We start from the raw sequence: 27,014 nt of genomic DNA on the forward strand, positions 1-27,014 counted from the left end.
AAACATGATGTCTAGTCCCTGTAGACAAAGTATTGCCATAAGAATAGGACCTTCTCTGGACCAGCTGTTGCAGGAAGCAAGTAAAATGTGAAGTGGTTTTAAGCAGCTGCTTAAAAAATCCGAACCTTATATCAGGGGTCTGCAATTAAGTTTGGCTGGGGGCCAGATATATTCCAAGCCATTAAGTGGCGGGCAACAAAAATAAATCTGTTTTGGAAAATGAAGAAGTTTAATGGGATGGAGTGCTACAGACTAGTAGCTCTCCAGCCCAGAGGGTTGTTGAACCCAATTGCAGAAAAGTTGATGTCAAAGCAGGTAAACCCAAGAAAAAAGGAAAAAAGTAATTAAACAAATACATTGCTCCTTATGCTGGATTGAACCCGTGTCCTCAGGGTCGCGGTCCAATACACTACCACTACCCTGACTAGTGAATTGGGACACAGCCTTGGAAAAAAAAACCCTTATAAGGAGCTAGGGAGCCAAAGAAGGGGTGGTAAAACGAAAGCGAAAAACGAAAACTGAGGTCACGCCAAGCGAAACAGAGAGAGACGGGGGAGGATTGTAAACAAAAGCTCGCCAGAGAAGCATTTTATTATTATTTTTTGCATTATTATCGTTCATTATAGTTAAAAACAACCTCACAGGCCAGATGTTTTAGAGGAATCGCTGCTGCTTAAAATGCCTTGAAATAAACTAGTTATTTTTCGCATCAAATTATTCATTATTCTAAGTTTGGTTGCCAGATATTCAGTGCATGCATTCCTAATAATATAATTTAAGTACAACATATTTAAAACAACATTATTTGCTGCATTATTAACTTCTCCCATAACTGTTTTACCCCTGAAGTCTTCAGAAGCCGAGCAGCACAGCTTCAGCAGGGCTTGCCAGTGTTATTCCTAGCGATGCTAGCTCTGACAGATGTCCGATGACGTATCGCGGACGAGACTGACATATTTAGACTCTGCCATTCATCTCTCTTCCTTATTCACGGCACAGCTCCCTCACTCACTGTGCCAAATGAGAGAGAGAGAGAGAGCACAGCCCGAGCTCGTCCGTATCCCGGCATGTCCGGCAGCAGTGGCAGCAGCGGCAGCGTGCCGGCGCATACCGCCCAGGCAGACGGCTGCGTCAGGGCCTCTAAGCAGGGCCTATTAGATTGATAATGAGACCGCGGTTGGTGATGTGGGAGGGCTGGGAGTGACACGGTAGGAGCGTTGCCAGACGTGGACGTGCAGGTTTCGGGCTGCAGATGGTGGAGGAAATATCGAGCGCTGCTGATTCCAGAGTTTTGACTGATAGAGACACATTCCATCTTGTCTGGTCGTCTGACAAATGATCTGCATCCAAATAGACGGAGTTTGGGCCTAAAGTGTGTGTGTGTGTGTGTGTGTGAGTGTTTCTCTGGCCGTATTTGTGTAGTCAAGCAAATTTCTCATATGTACTGTAAAATTTGATACAGGTGCATCTCAAAAAAAAAAAAATATATATCATTGAAACAGCTCTGGAAAAAAATAAGAGACCACTTAAAAATAATGAGTTTCTTTGATTTTACCAAATTGAAAACCTCTGGAATATAATCAAGAGGAATGGATGGACGGATGGATGATCACAAACCATCAAACCACCAAACTGAACTGCTTGAATTTTTGCACCAGGAGTAAAGCAGCATAAAGTTATCCAAAAGCAGTGTGTGTGCCAAGTCCTGCTGGAAAATGAAATCCACATCTCCATAAAAGTTGTCAGTAGCAGAGGTTCAGCATGAAGTGCTGTAAGATTTTGTGGGAAAACAAAACTGCACTGACTTTAGACTTGATAATAAAACACAGTGGATCAACACCAGCAGATGACAGACATGACTCTCCAAACCATCACTGATCATCAGTAAATTTTACATTTCATTTGTAAATCACGGGAGCAGAGTCTGGAGGAAGAGTGGAGAGACACACAGTCCAAACTGCTTGAGGTCTAGTGTGAAGTTTCCACCAATCAGTGATGGTTTGGAGAGACATGTCTGTCATCTGCTGGTGTTGATCCACTGTGTTTTATTATCAAGTCTAAAGTCAGTGCAGGTTTGTTTTCCCGCAAAATCTTACAGCACTTCATGCTTCCCTCTGCTGCTGACAACTTTTATGGAGATGCGGATTTCATTTTCCAGCAGGACTTGGCACACTGCCCACACTGACAAAAGTACCAATTGGCGTTATATAATATTCAGATTTTCTGAGACACTGATATTTGTTTTTTTTCATTGGCTGAAAGCCATAATAATCAACAACAAAATAAATAAATGCTTAAAATAGATCACTCTAATGTGTTTAATACATCTGTATAAAATGTGAGTTTCACATTTTGAACTGAATTACTGAAATAAAGTAACTTTTCAATGATATAGGAAGTGTATTCTCAGTGTAGTCTTAAACCTCCCCTGGAACTGTTGTACTGCACCTATTTGAATGTTCTGGGCAGTGATGCGTAAGTTGTGTAAGTTGTCTTTCTTCATTGTAGCCGATCGCTGAATCGTAAGAACACATTAAAACACTCATTCCTAGAGGATCCTATGATTTAATGCTCTGCTTGTACGTGGAAGATCAATTTAATCCCTGAACAGGATGAGGTTTTATGCCCTGTGGAAGCCTATCCTGCGTCTTTTTTTTGGCATATCCTTCACCAGAAGCCGTAAAAAGGTTTCAATTTGTAGGTTTAACCAGAATAAAACACTGTGCTAATCCCCGAATCCTGCTGTAGCTCACTGATACGGCTGGCGTTAGTTTTTCTTCTGTTTGGTGGTTTGTTCAGTTCGATCCTGCGGGGGAATTGTTGTTCATGTCATGACATTTGAGTCCGATCTCCAGCAGCCCTGGTAACATCGTTAACAATTTCCAGCCCAAAACGAATTCCAGCAGAGCAGGGTACAGAGCTCTTTCATAAAAGCCGGTGATTTAGATGAATTTGTGATAGGCGGCGAGCTCCGGGCGGATGAATAATTTCATTGGGCTGGGGGACAGCAGCGGTAATGGCATTAGGCCGGCTCTCCGTGGAGCTCTGGGGCTTTGGGCTGGACGCCGTGGCATTAACCAGTGATGAGAGTGTCATCAGGCTCCAGTGAGGTCTGCTGCGTGTCCCTGCACATGCTCCATGTCAGAATAGATATGCAGGGCTTTATTGAGCTTATTGATGGCAAAAATATTGTCATAACTCGATGCTTGGACCTTGATGCATAGCCTATAATAAAGCCTGATAATACATCATGTATAGTCTTTCAGAACAATCATTTGGGCAATTCAAGATCAATTAGAGAATTCCAACCATTTAAAAGAAACATATTATTGCAGGATTAGCCAGCCAGCAGACTTCGTCTGAGTGAGGGATCTGTATCTACTGTCCTTGGCAAGTCAGCAGATAAGATACATGTAAGAACTTTCAAATAGAAAAAAAAGTCATATAGTCCAACCATTTAAAATGGACAAAGTGTACCTATAAATGGTAAAATCACAGAAACTGATAATTTTGTATATACAGGGGTTGGACAATGAAACTGAAACACCTGTCATTTTAGTGTGGGAGGTTTCATGGCTAAATTGGAGCAGCCTGGTGGCCAATCTTCATTAATTGCACATTATTGCACCAGTAAGAGCAGCAAGAGTGTGAAGGTTCAATTAGCAGTTCTGCTCTAAATATTACAATGCACACAACATTATGGGTGACATACCAGAGTTCAAAAGAGGACAAATTGTTGGTGCACGTCTTGCTGGCGCATCTGTGACCAAGACAGCAAGTCTTTTTGATGTATCAAGAGCCACGGTATCCAGGGTAACGTCAGCATACCACCAAAAAGGACCAACCACATCCAACAGGATTAACTGTGGACGCTGTAAGAAGAAGCTGTCTGAAAGGGATGTTCGGGTGCTAACCCGGATTGTATCCAAAAATAATAAAACCACGGCTGATCAAATCACGGCAGAATTCAATGTGCTCTAAAACCAGGTGTTTCAGTTTCATTGTCCAACCGCTGTAGATTGTGCTGTTGTGTTTTGGTGGTCTGTTTTGTTTTCCTTGCCATGTGCTGCTTAGTTTTGTGTCTGTCTTATCTCCGCCCTAGGTCCACCCAGTCATTAGTGTTCCATCATGTCCTGTTTGTTACCTGCCCTCTCATTTCCTTCCCCAGGTGTACCTTGTTTCCCAGTTTGTATAATCTAACACATGCGTGTTGTTTGTTTTTTGTCTTGTAAAAACCTGCTCTTGCTTTTTGTTTTATCCTCAGTCCTGCTGATTTTTTCTTAAGTTTGTGTTTCTTTGTTTGCTTATTTTACTTTTTTTATTTGTTTGTGTTTATTATTCCTTTGTTTGTTTTTTAGTCTTAGTGTTGAAGCGTTACCCAATAATATACAATGAAATAGATCTGAATAAAAATAAAGTTTACTTCATATGCAACAATGGAACAACAAATTACAACATTTAGTGGGAGGGGTTAAAACACAACATTTAACGAACCACTGTTTATTCACACCAAATTTTTTGTACACATGTAAACTCTTCATTAAAAATTAATACATTTAGTATTTGTTGAGAACTTCTTTAGTGTTGCAAAACATAATATTGTGATATTTCTATACAGTATATTTAAATATTTCCTGCACTTCTATTGGCAGGACATTAATTGAGGTTAATTAGACATGACTGTTGGTTGGTACAGATGGAGATTTGTCTGATTTGAGCCTTTTGTAGAGAAATAAATTGTATAAAAATGTTATGTATGATGCCTAGCCAGAACACATTGCTGTGGTGCAGTCTCTGTGTCTGATTGGTGGAAAGGAGCCTGTTTTAAGTCATATCCACAAACTGGTTCCTTTGAAGCCGTCAGCTAAAAAAAACAACACACACACACCTGCTGTGAGTGTGTGTGTGTGTGTGTGTGTGTGTATGAGTGAGACGATGCCAGGTAAAGCTCTGTATTAACCACTGTTTCCTTTTTAACTCAAATCGAATGATCACAATACCTGCTCTGTCGTTCTTTCTCTCTCTCTTTCTCTCTCTTTGTCTCGCTGTAATCCGTTTCATCCCCACAGACCCTGCGTTATTTTTTTTTTTCACTTACAGGATTTGTCTTCTAAACTCTGGCCAGTTTGATAGTGCTTCTGAATAGCTAATGTTTCTGCTTTAAAGCGGCAAATCTCTTGTTTTTGTGCCGGAGCTGAAAGTATTAAAAAGACATCTGAAAGAGAAAAGCACACATAAGCTCAAGTATCAGGGAGACACCACATTTAACAATGCATTAACTAAAGAAAACAAAGAAAACCTGGTTTGTATTAAAATACGACGCACAATATAACCATATTCAATTTCGTTATTGAATACACTGCAGACAGGCGTTGCATAATGCTGTTTTCCAGCAATTACTCTGAGTTTTAGTTTTAGAGCTCGTTCTCATTGTTCTGCTGATGCTTTCTAGGCACAGATTATGTTCTGCACTGAAGCTCAGTTCCTTTAATTCAACTTAATTAGCTTTGCTTGCTTTTCTAAAAGAAACAATTTAAGTTAAATGCTTTACATGCTTTGTATTTTAATACAATGCAGCTTCTTCCATCTGCATTCGCAGGTCACGCTAGATAAAACTCTAGTGGATGTGAATCACTGAAATATGAAATATTTAAAGCAGAATTATACAAGAATTTGCATTTCTATGGTTAGGAAGCATCATAATTTGCGCTCTGAAGGACATGCTTTACACATGCATTTTTGGACACGTTTTGGAAGTTTGGGATCATGCAACGATCAAGTTCAAATATGTATATACAATTAAATACCCAAGAAAAGTAAGTACACACCTCACATTTATTTAGCAAATATTCTATTAAATCTTTTCACGGGACAACACTATCGAAATAAATCTATTATTTATGATGCTGAATATGTAGACTCAACATCTGTTCTGAGTAGAACCTGTCCTGGAAAACCACTACTGTAAGACCATGGCCACCATGCTGTAGCTCAGTTTAAGCCTGTTAGCAATAAAACTTCTATAAAGTTCTCAGAGAGTTCTTTGTCATGAGGTGGCATGTTTGATATTCAGGAGTCAGTGTGAGAAAATTGTAGCCAAAACACCAAATTTAACAGCTCTGCTTCCCGTTCACACCTGAAATGAGTCACATGATACCAATGAAGGACAATAACACAATTAGGAGCCACAATTGTGCACAATTTGGGCATGTTCACTGTGAGCTGTACTCACTTGTGTTGCAGCTATTTAGACGTTAATGTCTGTGTGTTGAGTTTCTGTATTTTCAGAGGACAGAAAAGCTATACTGCTGTACAGGATGTAATCTGATTGCTCTAAATTATACCCAAGTTTCATTTCTATAGTGTTTTCCCATGAAATGGTATAAATAATTTTTACATTTGTATTTGTATTTACATATTTGAACTTGAATGTTGCATGATCCCAAACTTCCAAACCTTGTCCAAAAATGCATGTGTAAAGCATGTCCTTTAGAGTGAAAATTACTGCAGAGTTAGCCCGGTAGCTTAAATTCTGCTTTAAATATTTCATATTTCCTTATCTAACCCTGGAACAGAAAATATCATTAAGTGGTTGCCATGGAAAGAAGCAAGTCAGGCATTTGTATTATGTTGTATTATGTATCTATGTATCAAGTGTAAGGAGGATTGTAGGATTGTGCATTTTACACGTCCAAATAGTCATCATCCATGTAACATTTTGCTTTAATTGCTCTCTCTTTCTCTCTCTCTCTCTCTCTCTTTCTGTCTCTCACTTTATTACGCAAACAAGCAAATCCACTCATTATCAAACAAGTAGTTGCACCCATGAAGAAAAATACACTGAATTATTTTGTAAACCAAAAAGAGTTAAACAAACCAGAATATGTTTTATATTTTAAATTCTTCAAAGTAGCAACTCTTGCTTAGATACAGACAGTTTTGCACATCTCTGCTGGATTTTCTCAGTCAGATTTATGAGGTAGAGTCACCTGGAATTCAGGCTTTCAGTTAACAGCTGTGCTGAACTCATCAAGATTTAACTACTTGAATTTCTTGTCTCTTAATAAAGTGTTTGAGAGCATCAGTTGTAAAGTTGTGAAGAGGTAGAGTTACAGGTATACAGTGAATACTCAAGAACTACTCAACCAAGTAAAGAAAAATGCTTTAAAAGTACCCCCCTTGGCCCTACACCTTTAAGTGTAACCCTTTTCCTTGGAACAGAGTTACAAGTGGAAGAAATGAAGTTCTCCACCCTAAGAATTGGGACAACCCTTCAAATACCTGGTAAATCAGGATCGCTAAAGTTCAGTAACCCAACTGCTGCTGGTTTACTAGTTAACTTCAGGGCATCTTATATCTTCAAAAAGAAATAGACAAGATTAAATCTTGTCCATTTCTTAATTTTTTTGTGAAGGAGGAGCTGAAGTTAGCTTTTATTAGCTTTCTACTTTATTTTATTTTTCGGTTCCGCCTTAAATGCTTCAGGTTCTGCCGTCTGATGCACCATTTAAGGTGGAACGGGAACTTTAGTTGACAAGCTAGCTACTGGCTAGCTACTAGCTATATTGTTTATGCTTGTTATGATGAATTCTTCCATAAAACTTTGAAACTATACAAAACTGTGGTAAAATTGTGCTAAGCATCACTTTGTGTTGCCATCCTACCAGTGATTCTCATAGCCCTCGATTTATAGTGTGCCTCTAAAAAAATCTCTGTATAAATAGCTAACAAGCCTAAAACAAATTGGGACACCCCTACCCATTGGTGTGCACACGCAAAACAGAAGGGTGGCACCAAGGGGTGAAATGGGACCAAATTAGGCCAAAGACCATCAAACACTATAATAAAACTGGCACTCATCAGGACCACCTCAAGAAAGGAAAGTGGAATGGAAGAGTTCCCTCTATTGTATAGGATAGATTCAATAGAGTTACCTGCCTCAGAAAGCACAAGTTAACAGAAAGCACCACAGTTTTTTGGTGCTTTTTTGTTTTTTTGGTTTGTTTAACACTTTTAAGTTACTACATGATTCCTTATTCTGTGTTCCTTCATAGTCTGGTCCTGTACATATTGTACTTCTGCAGCATTAAGTATTAATGTGGATCCAATGTGGGGAAGCCAGTAATTAGAAAAGGAAAAGCTCTGCAGTTTGAAATTCATTACGGAGAGAAAAAGAGAGAGAGATGAAGCTCACACAGTAATGAATAGATTGACTGCAGGGTTTCCATCCTTTATGAATTCTCGTAAGTAATAAGAGGAGCGGTCAGTAACGTCCCCGCTCGCCGTGTCCTCTTTCCGGATGTCTCCTTCCGTCACGCCACTCTTCTCACACTGACCCGCTTCTCCAAACCCAGCCAGCGCCACTCCACCTAATGACCTCATTGGCTGCTGGGGATTTAATTAGTGGATGTAATGTGATTTAGGAAACACCAGTACAGAAGGCTGGAGACAGGAAGCAGAGGCTGAGGAAGAGCCAGTTCTGCTTTTTTTTCATTAGCAGTGGAGGATCCCCTTAGTAAATGTGTCCCGAGTGGTGCCCAAATGCTGATAAATAGGCATTTGCATAAGCAAGATGGCTGCCTTGAATATCCTGCATTCGTTTGGAGCGTTGGTTGTGCACATCCTTTAGAAATTAACGCAAAATTAACTCAGCTTTCCACATTATTTTGAAAAGCTAAGTTAAATTTCACTAGCCAGAACCAGGCCTGATTACTACCAGACCTGTAGAATCAAGAAATCCCTTAGATAGAACCTGTCTGACAACATGAAGCAGATAAAAGATCTCAAAAAGCCACATATTTTGCCCCGATTTAAAGAAATAAAAAATGAACAGATGAGAAAACAAAGTGATTGATCAAATATTTCTGGGTATAATATTGTTATATTCAATATTCAAAAATGTTGGCGATATTATTGTGTACGATACGATATATCACAGCCCTGCTTCAGATGGAAAACATTTTGCATTCTTATTTTTGTATCATTTTCTATTATTTTCCAAAAAGCAGAACTATGAACCAGTCTTCCTGATCCTGGATCAGCTTTATCAGGTCTCAGTATGAAAGATCTGTGTCACACGTCATCACTCTGTGTGTACCGGGGGATAAAGAAACTGATGCAGCAGAGTGACCCCACATCCGGTCCTGTTTTATCTGAAGCCTCGCTGCTTTCTCCTGGCTGTGTGTACAGGGTCAGCAGAGCAGAAAGGCGGGGTCAGCAGAGACGCGCTGGCTTTCAGACTCATATAAAGCTGTGAAAATACACAGCGACAGATTCAGTCACTAGGAATTTCAGTGGAGAGGACTCTGACCTTTAGACGTAGCAGTTATTGTGGGTAATAACTAAAGCATACTGTTTAATATTTGTTTAAAAGACCAATAAAATATAATAAAAATGGATTCTGTGGAAATTCTGCATTAATATTATTGAATATTACACAGGCCGGACAGTTTATTAACAAAGGGACTAGATTTAAAGAAGTAGTAAGGGACAGGCAGGGTCAGTAACAGTAAGGCAAATAAGCAAATATAAACAACATACCAGAGTGTAGTCAGGCAAAACAGGGTCAAACACAGAAAATCCAGCAATAAAGGGACAAGACAAACGAGTAGTCAAAAAAAACAAAAGTGAGTCAGCAACAGTAGTAAACAAAAGAGAGGACAAGGCAAAAAAAATCAGTAACAAAGGAAAATAAACAAAGGAAACACGTTGTAGAAGAGCAAGATAACTAAGTTCAATACTCGGCAGGGAACAGAGTGTTAGAGAGGGGTATTTATACAAAACAGACCAGATGCAAACAAACAGTAACAGGGGGAGCTGGAGCTCTGCAGCTGTTGTGTATAATAGACATGTTTACTCTTAAAGGGAACAACTACTGGCACACTGATTATTTCAGGTTTATTTCACGTTACTGCCAAAATTAACCACACCCATGATTAATAAGAGTATTAATTATTAATTAATTAAGTATTAATAATTAATCATGCCTTTTGCGCGTAAATCCAGCTGTGAAATCTTCTAAAATACTGTAGGATTGTAGCCCATATTTAATACGTTTTAATGGAATTATAAAATGCACTTTGTAAATATCTTCTAATGAAAATGTTCGTTTAGGTGAAAATAATAATAGTTTTCTCTTCATTTTAATTTATGATTTACGATTGTGGTGTGTTTTTGAGTTTATTTGTTTCCTCTGCCCCCATGCCATCTCTCTACATCTTCAAGCTCTTAATCATAAACTAATGGACTGTAATTGACCAGAGACTGTCTTTCAATTAGATGAATGTCCTTTTGAACTAACAGGGCTGCAGGACACAAACACAATTACGCTCTAACTGGCCTCTATTCAGATATTATTGGGTTTCCTCCATCTGAGCGATGACAGCAGACCAGCGATTAGAATAATTCCCTCTAATTGTGGCCTGTTTACACACTGCAGCATTTTAGCCTGGCAGAATGATGCTGATGGCTTACACTTCCATACCGCTCTAAAAGGTTAAAAGCTCTCTGCCCTTTATTACAAACTCTACAGTGCAGTCCGGACTGTAATCATCTGATAATTAACCACTTTATTCCATTAGATTTTAATGAGGGATGCAGAGATGAATGTGCTTTTTAAAGATGATGTTATTTGTTTGCTTTACTGGCTTCAATATTTCAATCTTTCCAAAACTTCTGCACTCGTCTGTTTTTCTATCCTGCTACTTTTCCGCTCTTCCACCCTTCCGTTCAGAGTTCAATAGCATCCTGTAAGCAACACCATCTCAACCACATGGGATACCACAGCAACCACTTAGCAAAACCATAGCAACCCGTGAGGTTCAGAATACAGAGGATACAGAAACCACCTGGAATACCATAGCAATCACTTGGGTTACCATAGCAACCTGTTAGCGACACAATTTAAACCACCTGGGATCTCACATAAACCAGCTTGAATACTATAGCAACCACATGGTAACACTATACTATACATATACAGTAGAAACCGCTTAGCAACTCCTTGGCAACCTCCAATGAAACTACTTAACAACATTATAGAAACTCACTAGGAATTTCATTATAACCACTTAGCAACATCATATCAACCAGCAGGGATACCACAGCAACCACTTGGGGTTGACAACTGCCTGAAAGAGAGAATCACTTTCACTGTGTTCTATATTTTCTTCAGAAATACACTTTTTTACTGTTCTAACTGCACTTTTCTTTTTTTCCCTCTCTCGCTCTCTCTCTCACACTCTCTCTCTTTCTCTCTCTCTCTCTTTTTTTTCAGACACACTGTCAGTTCCTCGCTGGTCCCCGCAGATCCCTCGCCGAGACTTGGGCAACTCCATTAAACACAGGTAACATCCTCTAAACCATGTTTAATTGTATGCTAATCACAAAATGCAGCAATTAATGCGGCCCATTAAGTGTTTCTTCAGTCCGAGTTAAAATCTCATTAAATGATGACCCTAATGAACCGCTGGGCAGTCCTGCAGACCACCTGTCCTTCACTCAGCCTCTTGAGATGGATTGATGACTCATTGTTAGGAATTTGTCGCCGTCACGCTAAAACTTTCTATCTTGTGTACGTAAAATGTATTGAAAAGAAATTCTTTACTTTTAATGAAAGTGTCAGTGTAAAAAGATTGGATTTCAATCTGTTCTGGAACATTACTGTTGATCCATTCATCATGAAACTGGCAGATTTACATTGGGCCCCATTTTTGCGACCTTCAGGCTTGATTTTAGGGCATGTCAGTGTGTTCTTTGCTATCGTAACGACGGGAAAAGTACATTTTGCGTGTTTTGGTTTGGAGAGCCATGTCATCTGCTGGTGTTGATCCACTGTGTTTTATTATCAAGTCTAATGTCAGTGCAGAAGATTTTGCCAGAAAATCTTACAGCACTTCATGCATCCCTCTTCTGAAAACTTTAATGGAGATGTGGATTTCATTTTCCAGCAGGACTTGGCACACTGCCCACACTGACAAAAGTACCAATTGGTATTTTATCCTCTATACAATATTCTTATTTTCTGAGACACTGATTTTGGTTTTTCATTGGCTGTAAACCATAATCATCATCAACTATAAAAGAAATAAACGCTTAAAATAGATCACTCTGTGTTTAATACATCTATATAATATATGAGCTTCACATTCTGAACTGAATTTCTATATATGGGTAACACTTTATTTTAAGGAACACAAATTAGGTGTTTAATCATGTCTCATTATTTGCTTAATAAAGCCTTAATTAGACATTAGTAAATGATTTATTCACTACTTAATAGGCTTTATTCTGTGTATTCGGTGTATTGGTGCTTAATTAGGGGTCTGTTATGTGGAAATGTATCATTTATAATGGCTGTATTAGCTCTTATAGTGCACAATAAACAGTTATGTCAGCACCCTGTTATAAGCAGATTATTAAGCATTAACTACTAGCTAATTCTACATGTTAGTAGTGTTATTATAATTGGCAGCAGTTTGATCTATGTGAGTTTGGTAAGGTTACGGCTGTGCTGGAGCTTCTGTTCATCACTAATTAGAGACTAAAAAGAACTGAATACATATATTTAATCAATCACAGACCCCTAATTAAGCACCAATAACACTTATAATAAAGCACACAGAATAAAGCCTAATAAGTAGTGAATAAACCATTTACAAATGTCTTATTAAGGCTTTAGTAAGCGAATAATAAGACATTAATAAGCGCCTAAATTGTGTTCCTTAAAATAAAGTGTTACCCAGATATGGGGTTGCATACAAGTGTCATAGAGTCCTAATGCACCAATCAGAAGCCACTAAACATGCCATGCTGAGGTTAACTAAGCACATTGTGAGCACATCGACCAATCACAGAGGATTAATATTTTTGTACAGTCTGTGCTGATGGATAAATACAGTAATAGCATTTATCACTCAAGCAAATCTGTGAAGTGGAACTATGTGTTCATTTATGTCACTGTGTGTGTGTGTGCATACTCATCTGTGTAAGTGTAAATGTGTGTGTTAGAGTATTTAAAAATGTCAGACCAATTAAAGTGAGTGGTTGTCTGGTTGCCTTGACCGTCTGCGCATGAACTGAATCCTCCATTCTCCCAAATGCCACCCGTCTCTCAGTGAAGCCGCAGACGCATGACGTACGGAAATCTGCCGAGAAACAGACGGAGGAATAAGTGCTGTTTAACAGAGTTTAACCCCTCAGACGACGAGGGGTTAATGCATCAGCTGAGCTGTACCTTTTAAATGTCATTATTATTTAATTACGTAATTAATTACATTTACATTTGATCTGCATCCTTCAGGCAACTTCAGTTTCTGAATCAGTTTCTCTGATTTTGCTATTTATAGGTATATGTTTAAAGGGTACCACTTAAAAATAAGACTTCCTTTATAAAGGGTTTATAAATTCGTTTATTAATAGTTACTAATTAGGTTGTAAAGGCCTTAAAATTTTTAATAATCAGTTATAACACATACATAGAAAAGGCAACAATACCCTATTGTTGGCCAAAAAGTGAACCCACAGCCATCTATATTGCTGCCCTTTCTATGTACACTGTATGCGTTATAACAGATTCTTAATGATTTTTAAGGCATTTACAACCTAATTAGTAGCCATTAATAAACTAATTGTAAACCATTTATAAACCCTTTATAAAGGTAGTCTTATTTTAAAGCGGTACCGGTATATGTTTAAAGGGTACCGCTTTAAAATAAGACTACCTTTATAAAGGGTTTATAAATTAGTTTATTAATAGTTACTAATTAGGTTGAAAAGGCCTTAAAATCTTTAATAATCAGTTATAACGCATACATAGAAAGGGAAACAATGACCTGTTGTTGGCCAAATAATGAAACCACAGCCATCTATACTATTGCCCTTTCTTCGTATGTGTTATAACTGATTATTAATGATTTTTAAGGCATTTACAACCTAATTAGTAACCATTAATAAACTAATTGTAAACCATTTATAAACCCTTTATAAAGGTAGTCTTATTTTAAAGTGGTACCGTTTAAAGAGTAAAATAAACATCCTTGTTTTATTCTATAAAATACAGACATTTCTCCCAAATTCCAAATAAAAATATAAAAATATTGTCATTTAGACTAGGTTTGTAATTTGTTAAAATCAAATAAACTCATCATTTTTAACTCTTATTTTTCTCCAGAGCTCGAAACTTCAATTAAAGGTTTGGCAGTTGAGTTTCTGGATTGTCAATATATATCCATGATGAATATCCTATGAATTCAGTGAATATTTTGCAACCAAAATTGTTAAGGTGAATATACCTATTAAAATGTCCAAATAATAAAAAGAACCAAATATTTTATACTAAACAAAGACACTTTTTTGAGTCATCAAAAGCCATCAAATCACAATTTTTTCCTTTTCAGTGTTAAAATGATCAGTTTTCGGTGATTTTTTTTATGTTGTAGTTTTTCAGTTGCTTTTTCGGAATACAACCTAATTAGTAACCATTAATAAACTAATTGTAAACCATTTATAAACCCTTAAGTCTTATTTTTAAGTGCTACTGTTTAAAGAGTAACATGAACATCCTTGTTTTATTCTATAAAATACAGAAATTTCTCCCAAATTCCAAATAAAAATATAAATATATTGTAATTTAGACTAGAGCATTTATTTGCAGAAAATGAGAAATGGCCGAAATAACAAAAAAAGATGTAGAGCTTTCAGACCTCAAATAATGTGAAGAAAAGAATTCAATATTCATAAAGTTTTAAGAGTTAAGCCTCAAGCTTTTTCGCCCTTTACAAATATTGTAAAAATATTTGTGTATCTTTATTTTATTTTTTTTCTTTACTTTTTGACACAATGTGAATTTGACAGTTGTTCTTTACATTGTGTCAAATATACCCATGATGAATGTCTTATGAATTCAGTGAATATTTGGCAATCAAAATTGTTAAGGTGAACATACCAATTAAAAAATCCAAATAAGTTAAATAACCAACATTTTTTTGTGGAGGAAATTGGACACTGAGTTGCGATAAAAGACGTACATGAAGTGTATCCAAAATTATTCATGTTGTTTTACATGCATTGGTTTGAGCACATTAATATATATTAATATATTTTTTAAAAAATATTTCAATTTCCCTCACATTTATATTAAACATTGACACTTTTTTGATGACCTGACCAAATCACACACAATTTTTTTTTCTTATATATTGTATAGTATATAAGTATATTGTACTTTGTTGGTGTGTCTGTTGGGATGTTGGGATGTTAAAATGATCAGTATTCAGTAAATAGTTTTAGGTCGCAGTTTTTCAATTGCTTTTTCGGAATACATTTATGTTAATTAATTCATGCAATAGGAAAAAGTGTCAAAAAGTTAATGAAACCTTGAAAAAAAAGTGTTCTGTATTTGGTTTTGAGACAAAATTTCATTTTAATCAGTTTTGGCTAAAAATGTTTATTATGGAGCATCCCTAAAATGGAACAAAAGAAACAAATTAAGCAATAATACACTTGAGGTTCGTGCTATAGCAGCAGTGCCAATATTACACGTTATAGCATAAACCTCGAGTGTATTATTGCAAATGTACACCAGTTCTATTATCGCAGTTTATTGAAAAATTTAAGGACGAGAAAATAGGATCTGTTTGGTTATAAAAACTCTGCAAGTTAAAATAGTTCCATTGCTGCTCTGTTTGTAGCTGTGCTGTTTGGTTTGTAAGCGCTGCATACATGGAGAGCTTCGGTTACAGTGCATTACCTGCTGACAATGGCACTCATATAACACCTCTCAGCCAATCACATTGCAGGGTCGGCACTAACTGTGGTATAATTTAAGTTATCTGAATGTTAGCTGGCTGGATTTCTTTCTTTTTTTTTCTTTAATCACATGGTTAATGAAATAAGGACGTGGTCATAATGCTTAATTGGAGTAAATATAAAGAAAGTTTGGTAACACTTTCTATGAATGTCATCTTTATTAGACTCTATGACTACATTCATAATATATTATAATGCATTCATAAGGCATTAAACAACATGGCTATAAATATTTATAAAAATGTATAACCCACTATAGCCATGTTTATTAAGCATTATGACTTGTGATCATAATACATTATAAACTGTGCTTATGATACACATGTTAAAATAGTTTATATCTATCGTTAAAAATCTAGTCCCGCAATGAAAGTCTGTCACTTTACTTAGAGCCCACAAAGACCTGTTATAATACATTACAATTGACTATAACTAACATTATATTCAAGACAAGTATAATAATAATTAATGAGTGGTTAAAAATATATTTATAGGATTATTTAGGGTGTGTTTATAAGCTGGAAGCTGTTTTAGTCATTATACAAGTCTACAAGCAGGGACTGAGTTTCTTGGTATTGACGTATAACATGTTATAAACATAGCTTTTAATGTGCACGCAAAATGGTACCACTTTAAAAAAAGGCAACCTTTACAAAGGGTTTATAAATGGTTTAACACTCAGTTATAACACACAATTAGAAAGGGCAACAGTATAGATGGCTGTGGGTTCACTATTTATCAAACAACAGGGCATTGTTGCCCTTTCTATGTATGTTGTTATAACTGATTATTAATGATTTTTAAGGCATTTACAACCTAATTAGTAACCATTAATAAACTAATTGTAAACCATTTATAAACCCTTTATAAAGGTAGTCTTATTTTAAAGTGGTACCGTAGTAATTAAAAACATTAATAAAAACTACTTAGAGCACTGAAAAAATAGCATTTGCTACCTGTCCACACTATAAGTAAGTATAACTAAGTATATACACTAAGTATAAACTTTACCATGAAATATTTATATTATTAAAATCCTTCAGTGAATTTTTTTGCATTGTTGTTAAATAAAATTATATATATATCATAAACAATCCATAATATTTAAGTTAAAATAAAATAAAAATACATTTTAGTTTAGTGTCCCTGGGTTTCACTCAGTCCTGTTACCGTAACACATTACCCTGATCATCTGAAACATCTGGAACATTCTACATCTGCATCACATCTACAACAGGAAGTGACATCATCAGCTGGTTCTTCTGAAGATCATGGGAAGACCAAAATTAACTTAAATTAATTCCCTCATTAGTTTTTCTGTATATTTGATCTTATTGTAACAATGACTGAGGAGATCAATCTCAACACTCAGTCCTGTTACCTGAATTATTTCTTAAATCTTATTTGTTTATTTTAAAATACAGATTTTGGAAAAATCTGCTATTAGCATAGCCGCCATTTAGCTATTTTTAATGTTTTTGCTAATTCTATGCTAAAAACTCATTCCTGTTACTTTCATTCCTGTTACTCAAAACATAAAAAGTAACAGGAGTGAGTGCCAGGAACAGGGGTCAGTTCCAGTAACAGGAAGGAGTGCCATTATCATGGTTTATTATCTGTTTTTTTTTGTGTTATAAATATCTTTTTTTTTTTAATAAAAAAATAGCAGTCAACCATTTCCTTAAAATAAAGACTTTCTTGAGAGACAATCAAAGGAATAAATGGACTTGCTTTTTTTAAAATGTCATAAATGTATATAGGGGTTGGACAATGAAACTGAAACACCTGTCTCATTTTAGTGTGGGATTTTAGGTTTCATGGCTAAATTGAAGCAGCCTGGTGGCCAATCTTTATTAATTGCACATTATTACACCAGTAAGAGCAGAGTGTGGAGGTTCAATTAGCAGGGTAAGAGCACAGTTCTGCTCTAAATATTGCAATGCACACAACATTGTGTTACTGTTAATCTTTTTTTAATATATATAGTTAATGTCCATAACTGCATTATTTCGCACTTGCACTTTTTTTATACATTTCTTTGCTTAAGTAACTTTTATTTTTTTATGTCTTTGACAATTAGTTTAATATTTATAACCTTATTGTATTTTTTTGCACTTTTTCTATCTTCTATTTGGCATTCTTGGCGAAGAGCAAAGAAAGAATTTCATTGTACACTGAAACCCGTTTCTGTACTGTACATATGACAATAAACTCTTTGAATCTTTGAATCTTGAACATTATGGGTGACACACCAGAGTTCAAAAGAGGACAAATTGTTGGTGCACGTCTTGCTGGCGCATCTGTGACCAAGACAGCAAGTCTTTGTGATGCATCAAGAGCCACGGTATCCAGGGTAATGTCAGCACACCACCAAGAAGGACCAACCACATCCAACAGGATTAACTGTGGACGCTGTAAGAGGAAGCTGTCTGAAAGGGATGTTCGGGTGCTAACCCGGATTGTATCCAAAAAACATAAAACCACGGCTGATCAAATCACGCAGAATTCCTCAAATGTGCACCTCAACTCTCCTGTTTCCACCAGAACTGTCCGTCACCACAATAAATTATTGTGGTTTAAAACCAGGTGTTTCAGTTTCATTGTCCAAAACCCTTATTATTATGTAAAGTGCTTTTAAACCAAAAAGCTTTTATATGAGGTCAAATAAAAGAGCGTGAGTGCCTCAGTCATTCCACTTCTAACTTTAATTTAAACAGATCTTAAGTGTGGAGATGTGGGCGACGGGATGGATCTGCCTTCGCTTTATTTCTTTTTTTTCTTTTTTTTTACGATACAATGCAACCCAGCCTAAATGAAGACATTTCAGTTCTGTCAGAAGCCATTAGTCATGTTCCATTAGCTGTCAGTGTCGGTTCATGCTTGAGAACTCCAGCTCTTCTTCTCAATGGCCTTTTTTTTATTACCGAGCACATCGTCGATACGGCTTCTGATACGGACAGACTGACGGCTGGGGGCCCGCTGCTCTATAAGCCTCATATCTCTTTTAAACGCATATCTCCCGCGCCGCTGATGTAGCCGTATGGCTTCTGCCCTGTTTAATATATATATATGTTATATATATATTTATATATATATTCACCAGTCGCACCAGCTGAGCGTTCGTTCAGGCGAGATTGAATGCCTGACGCTGACTCACAATTAAATTACTCTGTATTGAATATTGGAGCAGGACTGCGTCTCTATCTCTGCGTCGAGCTCGTCTCTCAATGAAAAGGTTATTGGATAAATACGACTCGCCTCTTCCACACATTCAGCTCCTTCATCGCTGGAGGATGAAAATTGCAGTCAAAAGGTCAAAACAGATCTTTCTGACTGAAATGTGTATCTCAGTCAGCCTCGTATCGCCCCACTTTCTCAGATAGATCAGATAGATAGAGTATGATGTTCTGCTTTTAAGGTTTAAGCAGTATAAACTTCAATAAATCAGTAAAGCTCACCCCTGACTTTTAGAGCGTTTCCAGAAAACAAAAGATCTTAGAGATTTATGAACAAATTTAAGAACGCCAATTTTGAGCACCTGTTTCCCAAAAGCCTATACTGGGGCTCTCTCTCTCTCTCTCTCTCTCTCTCTCTCTCTCTCTCTATATATATATATATATATATATATATATATATATATATATATAAATGCACCATGCAACTTCAGTTTCTCTGATTTTGTTATTTATGGGTTTATGTTTGAGTAAAATTACCATTGTGGTTTTATTCTATAAACTACAGACAACATTTCTCCCAAATTCCAAATAAAAATATTGTCATTTAGAGAATTTATTTGCAGAAAATGAGAAATGGCTGAAATAACAAAAAAGATGCAGAGCTTTCAGACCTCAAATAATGCAAAGAAAACTAGTTCATATTAGTTTCAAGTTCACATAAAGTTTTAAGATTTCAAAAATTAATATTTGGTGCAATAACCCAGGTTTTTAATCACCAGTCTTACACACTGCTTTTGGATAACTTTATGCTGCTTTACTCCTGGTGTAAAAATTCATAAGCAGTTCAGTTTGGTTTGATGGTTTGTGATCATCCATCTTCCTCTTGATTATATTCCAGAGGTTTTCAATTTGGTCAAATCAAAGAAACTCATCATTTTTAAGTGGTCTCTTATTTTGTTTTCCAGAAATAAGGAAGCTCAAAGTGTCACATAAACACACACATAACTCAAACTGTAGATTTTATTTTTGCTGGAGTTGGATGTAGTGTACCTCATGCAATAGCTGCTTTTTATACAGTATGTGCACAGAATCAGCACATTTTTTTTAAGAAACTTTGGTATCTATTGTCGTTTTTGGGTGGAACTGTGCGCAAATCTAGTTCTTAACGAGTTACGAGAGGATGCATCTGATTACTCTGATTAGGTTATGAACAAGTTTAAGTACTAAATTACTTACACAATTTTTTGGGAAGCATTAATATTTGTAAGAATGTTCTTAAGTATGAGGTTATGAAGATCTAACGCACCCCTGAATTCACTGTAATTTTTGTTGCAGATTTTCCACCAAGTACTGGATGTCGCAGACCTGTATAGTCTGTGGGAAAGGAATGTTATTCGGCCTGAAGTGCAAAACCTGCAAGTAAGTATTCTAAATGCTTTAGGATTGTTGTATGAATCCTATTGTTGGTCATAAATAAGTCATTTTGATTTCCAGAAGTCTGGATATTTTGGGGGAAAAAAGTGTTGACTATCAATTTGGACTGAAAGATAGATGATGGCTGTGTTCACACTGCAAACAAACTGGATTTGTTGGAATACAGATTGATACAGTTAGAGTTAATTACACATTCATCATACATACAGAGATACAACTTTAAAAAAAGTAAGAGACCACTTTAGTTTCTCTGATTTTGTTATTTATGGGTTTATGTTCGAGTAAAATGGACATTGTTGTTTCATTCTATAAACTACAGACAACATTTCTCCCAAATTCCAAATAAAAATATTATAGTCATTTAGAGCATTTATTTGCAGAAAATGAGAAATGGCTGAAATAACAAAAAAGATGCAGAGCTTTCAGACCTCAAATAATGCAAAGAAGCAAATAAGTTCATATTCATAAAGTTTTAAGAGTTCAGAAATCATCAATATTTGCTGGAATAACCCTGTTTTTTAATCACAGTTTCCATGCATCATGGTATGTTCTCCTCTCTCCACCAGTCTTACACACTGCTTTTGGATAAATAATCCTGGTGCAAAAATTGATGGCTTGTGATCATCCATCTTCCTCTTGATTATATTCAATTTCAATTTTGTTTTCAATTTGGTACAATCAAAGAAACTCATCGTTTTTAAGTGGTCTTTTATTTTTTGTAATGGAGGCTGTTCAAATAATGTGAGCTGTGTACAGTTAGACATGTTCATTGATGGAATTTGGATTCATGTTTAGACATCATTGTAGATGTAGCAAATACTCAATATTATAAAAAAAAACTTGTCCATCTCCATAACGACAATTTTTAAGGACAATCTGAGTAGTTTTTTGACTCTACAGTAAATAAAGTATTTAAAGTGTTATCTGTCAACCTGGATTTAAAGATATTTTCACCTGTTTCATAACCTCCAGAAACCCTGTCATGTCTTATATATAGATGTTCGCTGTAAAACGTGTTGAATGTCAACCTGAATTTAGGCATATTCTCACCTGCTTTAAAATAACCACAAACACAGTGTCATATATTTTGTATGTATTCAATTGACAAGTAAGTTCAAGTAAGTTCAGCCACCCAACTCCAACCTAAAGTTCTCTTGGATTCTTCTCCTTTTTTAAAGGGGAACTAAACCCTCTGTTTTAAGCTGACACCCTTAGCTCAAATTTGAAAAAGGCAAAAAAATGAGAGGGGTAGTTTGGGGCACTGGGTGATGGGGCATTGGGTGATGTATGGGTTTAGGGGTGGGGCAAAAGGGAGAGCTGATTGGCCTAGCTGATAATGGTTGGACATCAGTGGGTGGGGGGGCACTGGTTGCAGGACCTCATGAACGTATAACGTTGGGCTGACAAACTGCCTGTAATAAAGACCTTAAGTAATCTGGCATTGTACCAAATTGCACCAAACACCATGACCATGGACTTGTTTGTCGTTTCCACCAAGACAAAAGCAGGACTCATGATTTAAGATGCTTCAGCAGATCAAGCTGGTGATTCCTGTATCTTCTGTAACTGTAGATGATCCCTTATTACCCAATCAGTATTGAGTATTTGGAAACTCTGGCCATGAAGGTGATTATGACAGGACATAGCGTATGACATAGAAAGTTATTTAAAGAAGTACTAAGCCCTAAACCATATTTTTTCCATTAAGAACTGAAATTATGAAATATTTCATAACCTTTAAAAACGCTTTTATTGTGGTAATTTCAGCCACTGAAGAGCCCTGACAGGTTTAACTGTGCTAGAGGATTATATGTCCGTGTTATTTAGTACACAGACACATCACAATATGCAGATCAGTCAATAATAATCAGTCAATTATCAATAATACCACCTCCCCCCCACTTTCTCTCCTGCCCCTCCTCTAAACCCATACATCACCCAGTGCTCCTCCCTTACTACTGCTTTTAGTGCCCCTTTAAATCACTTGTAAGGCAATTAAATCAAACACGTCATGTTGCAATGTTTTGATTCTTGACACAAGAAGTAGATACACAGCGCTGTCTCTGTGTCTGTGTGAGTTACAGGCTGCTGCTGCCTGAGAAGCACGAGTGGGAGGGGGAGCACAGTTTAGCAGTTTTGCTAAACTGATATTTCCAGTTACAGCTGAATTCAAGCTTTTAATCCCCCAAAAAACACTCTTATTGATTTTTAAAAAAAGCCATTTTAATGCGTAATTCAAAGGGCCGATTACTGTTGTTTTACTGTTTTCCTCGTGTTTTGAGTGTTGAGTGTGCTGACGCTTGATTGGTTCGGATGCGAGACGGGTGGGGGGGGCGGGGGGGCGGGGCTGTGGACGTCATGGGTCCTGCATTGTTTAATATCACGATATATATATATATATATATATATATCACCGAAAAAAGAACATTTGAAATGTACATTCTTTTTTCATATAGTGCAGCCCTAGTATACAATGTAACCAACACATACATAAACCCTGGTTTTCACTTTTTTTTTTTTTATATAATTTTATTTAAATTTTTTCCCATTTTCTCCCCAATTTACACAGCCAAATACCCAACCCACTCACTAGGACTCCCCCTATCACTAGTAATACCCCAACACACCAGGAGCGTGAAGACCAACACATGCCTCCTCCGATACATGTGAAGTCAGACAACGCTTCTTTTCGAGCTGCTGCTGATGCGGCATTGCTGAGCAGAATCACAGCACACTTGGAGGAAAGTTCAGTGACTCGGTTCTGATACATCAGCTCACAGATGCCCTGTGCTTCAGACATCACCCTAGGAGTGACGTGGTGAGAGAGCGCCATCTACCCACCCGGAGGGAGCAGGGCTAATTTTACTCCCTCTGAGCGACGGCAGCTTGATGGCATGTTCATGCCTAAGCTTTCACAAACCACTGCCACCCCACTTTAACCCCCTTTAACACACTTATTGTATTCCTAGCATCACTTACGAGAGAGGGGGTCTACTAGACTTCTAACATTAGGTAGAAGACCCCCACACTGGATCTTTTCTGTTGTAAAATTCTGTTCTGTTTTATGTAATTGTGCTTTTATGGAGAAAAAAACATAAAGAATGGAAGTAAATATGTCATATATTGTCATCATGTGCTCATGCCATTTCCTGGCCAACGTTTAGCGTAATAACAGCACTTTACAGCCGTGAGCGTAGTAAATAAACCTACTGGAGAGTAAAATGGCCCGGCAGCACCCTGCATTTGCCTTATTTGGCCTTTGATTACCTCAGCGTCCACTTGTTGTGCCTTATCATCAGGTAATTTCCTAATGCGGAGTGTGTCAGCGCTTCCTGCCGTTAATGACGTACGGGAGGGTTGATTTTAGCGTGCCCGGAGGCTAGGCTAGTTCGCTAATTGAACTATTTAGGTCTTGCATCCTCGTGACCTGCTTCCTTTCCATTAACTCAGAGAACTCAAGCTTTTCCAGTGATTCACAGAGGGCTCTTATTTCGAATTCTGTGATTTCTCCTTCCCCAACCAATATTATTTACCTTTAATGCTTCAAACATATTTATATGATGTTTCAAACTAAATAATATAATATTCCTTTCCATTGACTCAGAGTACTCAGAGTACTTCCAGTGATTCACAGAGGGCTCTTATTTTGAATTCTGTGATTTCTGTGATGGTTATCATCTTGGACCATTGGAAAAACTTTCTTGGGCTCCTTTCAGATTTAAATTCTTCACTTATCCTTTTTCTGAAAGGCTCATACAATGACCTACTACCTGAAGGACCTGTGAGCTTCTAGTTTTTTTTTTTGTTCTTTCATTTTCCAATTCAAAAAAAGAGCTTAAACCTAAGCTGTGATCTCTGATCCCTCAGACGGCACTGCATCGAGCTGATAAAGAGCTGATAGAAGCTTTATCAAGCTCTAAAATACAAACTTACACCAACAGAGTAACATCAAAACAGGATACTTTAGTTTACTTTATTTGGATCCCCCTTGTGAAAAGTACACTTTTAATTTAATACACTTTACAAAAATACACAATATATATACAGGGGTTGGACAATGAAACTGAAACACCTGGTGTTAGAGCACAATAATTTATTGTGGTGACGGACAGTTCTGGTGGAAACAGGAGAGTTGAGGTGCACATTGAATTCTGCCGTGATTTGATCAGCCGTGGTTTTATGTTTTTTGGATACAATCCGGGTTAGCACCCGAACATCCCTTTCAGACAGCTTCCTCTTACAGCATCCACAGTTAATCCTGTTGGATGTGGTTGGTTCTTCTTGGTGGTATGCTGACGTTACCCTGGATACCGTGGCTCTTGATGCATCACAAAGACTTGCTGTCTTGGTCACAGATGCTCCAGCAAGACGTGCACCAACAATTTGTCCTCTTTTGAACTCTGGTATGTCTCCCACACTAAAATGACAGGTGTTTCAGTTTCATTGTCCAACCCCTGTAATTTCTCTGTATTTCCATAAAATGCATTTTAAGCAGTGTTTAAAATACGTTGTGGTGATACGTTCTCAAAATGTTTTAAGTATAATTAAGTATATATTTATTTTTTTCACCAGGGAAACCTTTCAGCATTGAGCTATAGAACATTGGAACTGTGTTATAGCTGTATACTGTTCTGGAAAGAGTCCTTTTTCAGACCCTTAGTTTTAACAGGATGTCACTATGTCTTTTCCTCCAGAGTTGCTCTTATTGCTCTTATGGTTTCTGACATCTTATTGGTGCAGATGCTTTTATCACTGCCACGTCTTCGGCTTTTCTCAGGGACCTGCTTCACTGCATCCACGTGTCCAGAAGCCCCTCAAATCTCTTAAGTTAGGCTACCATTAAGGCTGCTAGCTCTAGCAGTTTCCAGTCTGACTACATGATGTCTGTCCATGACTTCTCCTTCTACTTTGGGTCGTAGTTTGAAACATTCACACAAAACAGGTTCAAATTCAGTATGAGTAGAATTTTGGAGAAGATCAGAACTTTTATTGAAGTTTAATATCTTTTTTCCGCTGTAAATACACACATAAATTAAGCCTGTTCAACATACAATCGGAATATTTTGAGTTATGGCCACATATACAGCTCTGGAAAAAATTAGGAGAGTACTTCAGTTTCTGAATCAGTTTCTCTGATTTTACTATTTATAGTTTTATATTGAGGAAAAATGAACATTGTTGTTTTATTCTATAAACATGCGGACAACGTTTCTCCCAAATTCCGAAAAATATAAAAATATTGTAATTTAGAGCATTCATTTGCAGAGAATGAGAAATGGCAGAAATAACAAAACCTCAAATAATGAAAAGAAAGCAAGTTCATATTCATAAAGTTTTCAGAGTTTTCAGAAAAGAGTTAAAGAGTTCAGAAATCAATATTTGGTGGCATATTTCTCCTCCACCAGTCTTACACACTGCTTTTGGATAACTTTATGCTGTTTTACTCCTGGTGCAAAAATTCAAGCAGTTCAGTTTGGTTTGATGGTTTGTGATCATCCATCTTCCTCTTGATTATATTCCAGAGGCTTTTTAATTTGGTAAAATCAAAGAAACTCATCATTTTTATTATAAATGAGTCTCGGATATTTTTTTCAGATACGTTGATCTTTGTGTTGTATAAACGTATAATAACTGAGTTTACTTTATCGCCATTGACCGCTTCTTTTCTTTTCTATTGACTTTTGATATCTATTTGCATACTGGGTGTGTCCCCTAGGCTCTGACGCTCAACACAATCAGTGTGTAATGATTCCTCACAGTCTACCTTAGGTAAATTTGTAGATCATATATTGATCTATGTTGTAGGCTATAAGAGCAAGCATCATTTTTTTTTTGAGCTGCAAACACTGTATGTTGGCTCAATTCTACACTGTTCACTCTAGCCCACCAGAACTGGCATTAGGCATGATGGCAAAAGGTCCAATAAGCAGTAGAGCTCCTTCAGAGAGTCCTATTTTATTGGCAGTACCTCTCTACAAGGACTGGACAAGCTAATGTGTGCTAATTAGTGTCATACCTGTGTTCTCTTAAAGAACTAGTTAAGCCTCTTGTGCTAATTTGGACATCAGCTTGCCAAATTTAATGCTGGTGGGCTGCAGAGGAAAAAGTACCTCCAAATGAACATTCATTGCCAAAAGAAGGAAGTGAGGGATTCATTGTAAAGGTTCCGTATGCATGTTGTCCTTCGTCATGCAGCCGTCTGCCAATGGTGCTGGCACTAACAGATTAACTCATCATCACTGCTCACTGAATTTTTTCGCTAAATCACAACTGTTTGATTGGTTCTCTCTCTCCACAGTTCTTTCTCTCCATGGTTTTTATATAGGTCTCCTCAGTTTTATCTTGTCCTCAGGTGGTGTGACTGAATGACAAAGTGCAAAAATACATCAATAAGACCAAACTATCATCTGGAGTCTCATGATGCAACCCCTCTTAAACTCATTTAAAACAGCTTACTGTATATATCTTGCAAACTCTTCTCTAAAGTAATATTTCACTTTTTTGACAGTAACTGTATTTGTAAGTTTTTGATATTAAAGTCCCCATAACGCAGATCTGAATATATCCAATGGATTTGTTTGCTTTTAAGCGCATTAA

The 27,014-nt window shown here is 36.9% G+C and overlaps 1 protein-coding gene across 3 annotated transcripts in view; it reads left to right on the top strand.

The window, feature by feature from the left end:
* ksr2 (kinase suppressor of ras 2) overlaps positions 1-27,014 on the top strand; it is a 183,530-nt gene that overhangs the window by 76,662 nt on the left and 79,854 nt on the right. For all 3 annotated transcript variants that reach the window (XM_049470691.1, XM_022667280.2, XM_049470692.1), the window contains 2 exons: positions 11,276-11,345; positions 20,319-20,402. In XM_049470691.1, coding sequence (XP_049326648.1) covers positions 11,276-11,345; positions 20,319-20,402 — 154 coding nt within the window. The remainder of the gene's footprint in view (positions 1-11,275; positions 11,346-20,318; positions 20,403-27,014) is intronic.

Source organism: Astyanax mexicanus, chromosome 22 (genome assembly GCF_023375975.1).
Source record: "Astyanax mexicanus isolate ESR-SI-001 chromosome 22, AstMex3_surface, whole genome shotgun sequence".
Lineage (NCBI taxonomy): Eukaryota > Metazoa > Chordata > Actinopteri > Characiformes > Acestrorhamphidae > Astyanax > Astyanax mexicanus.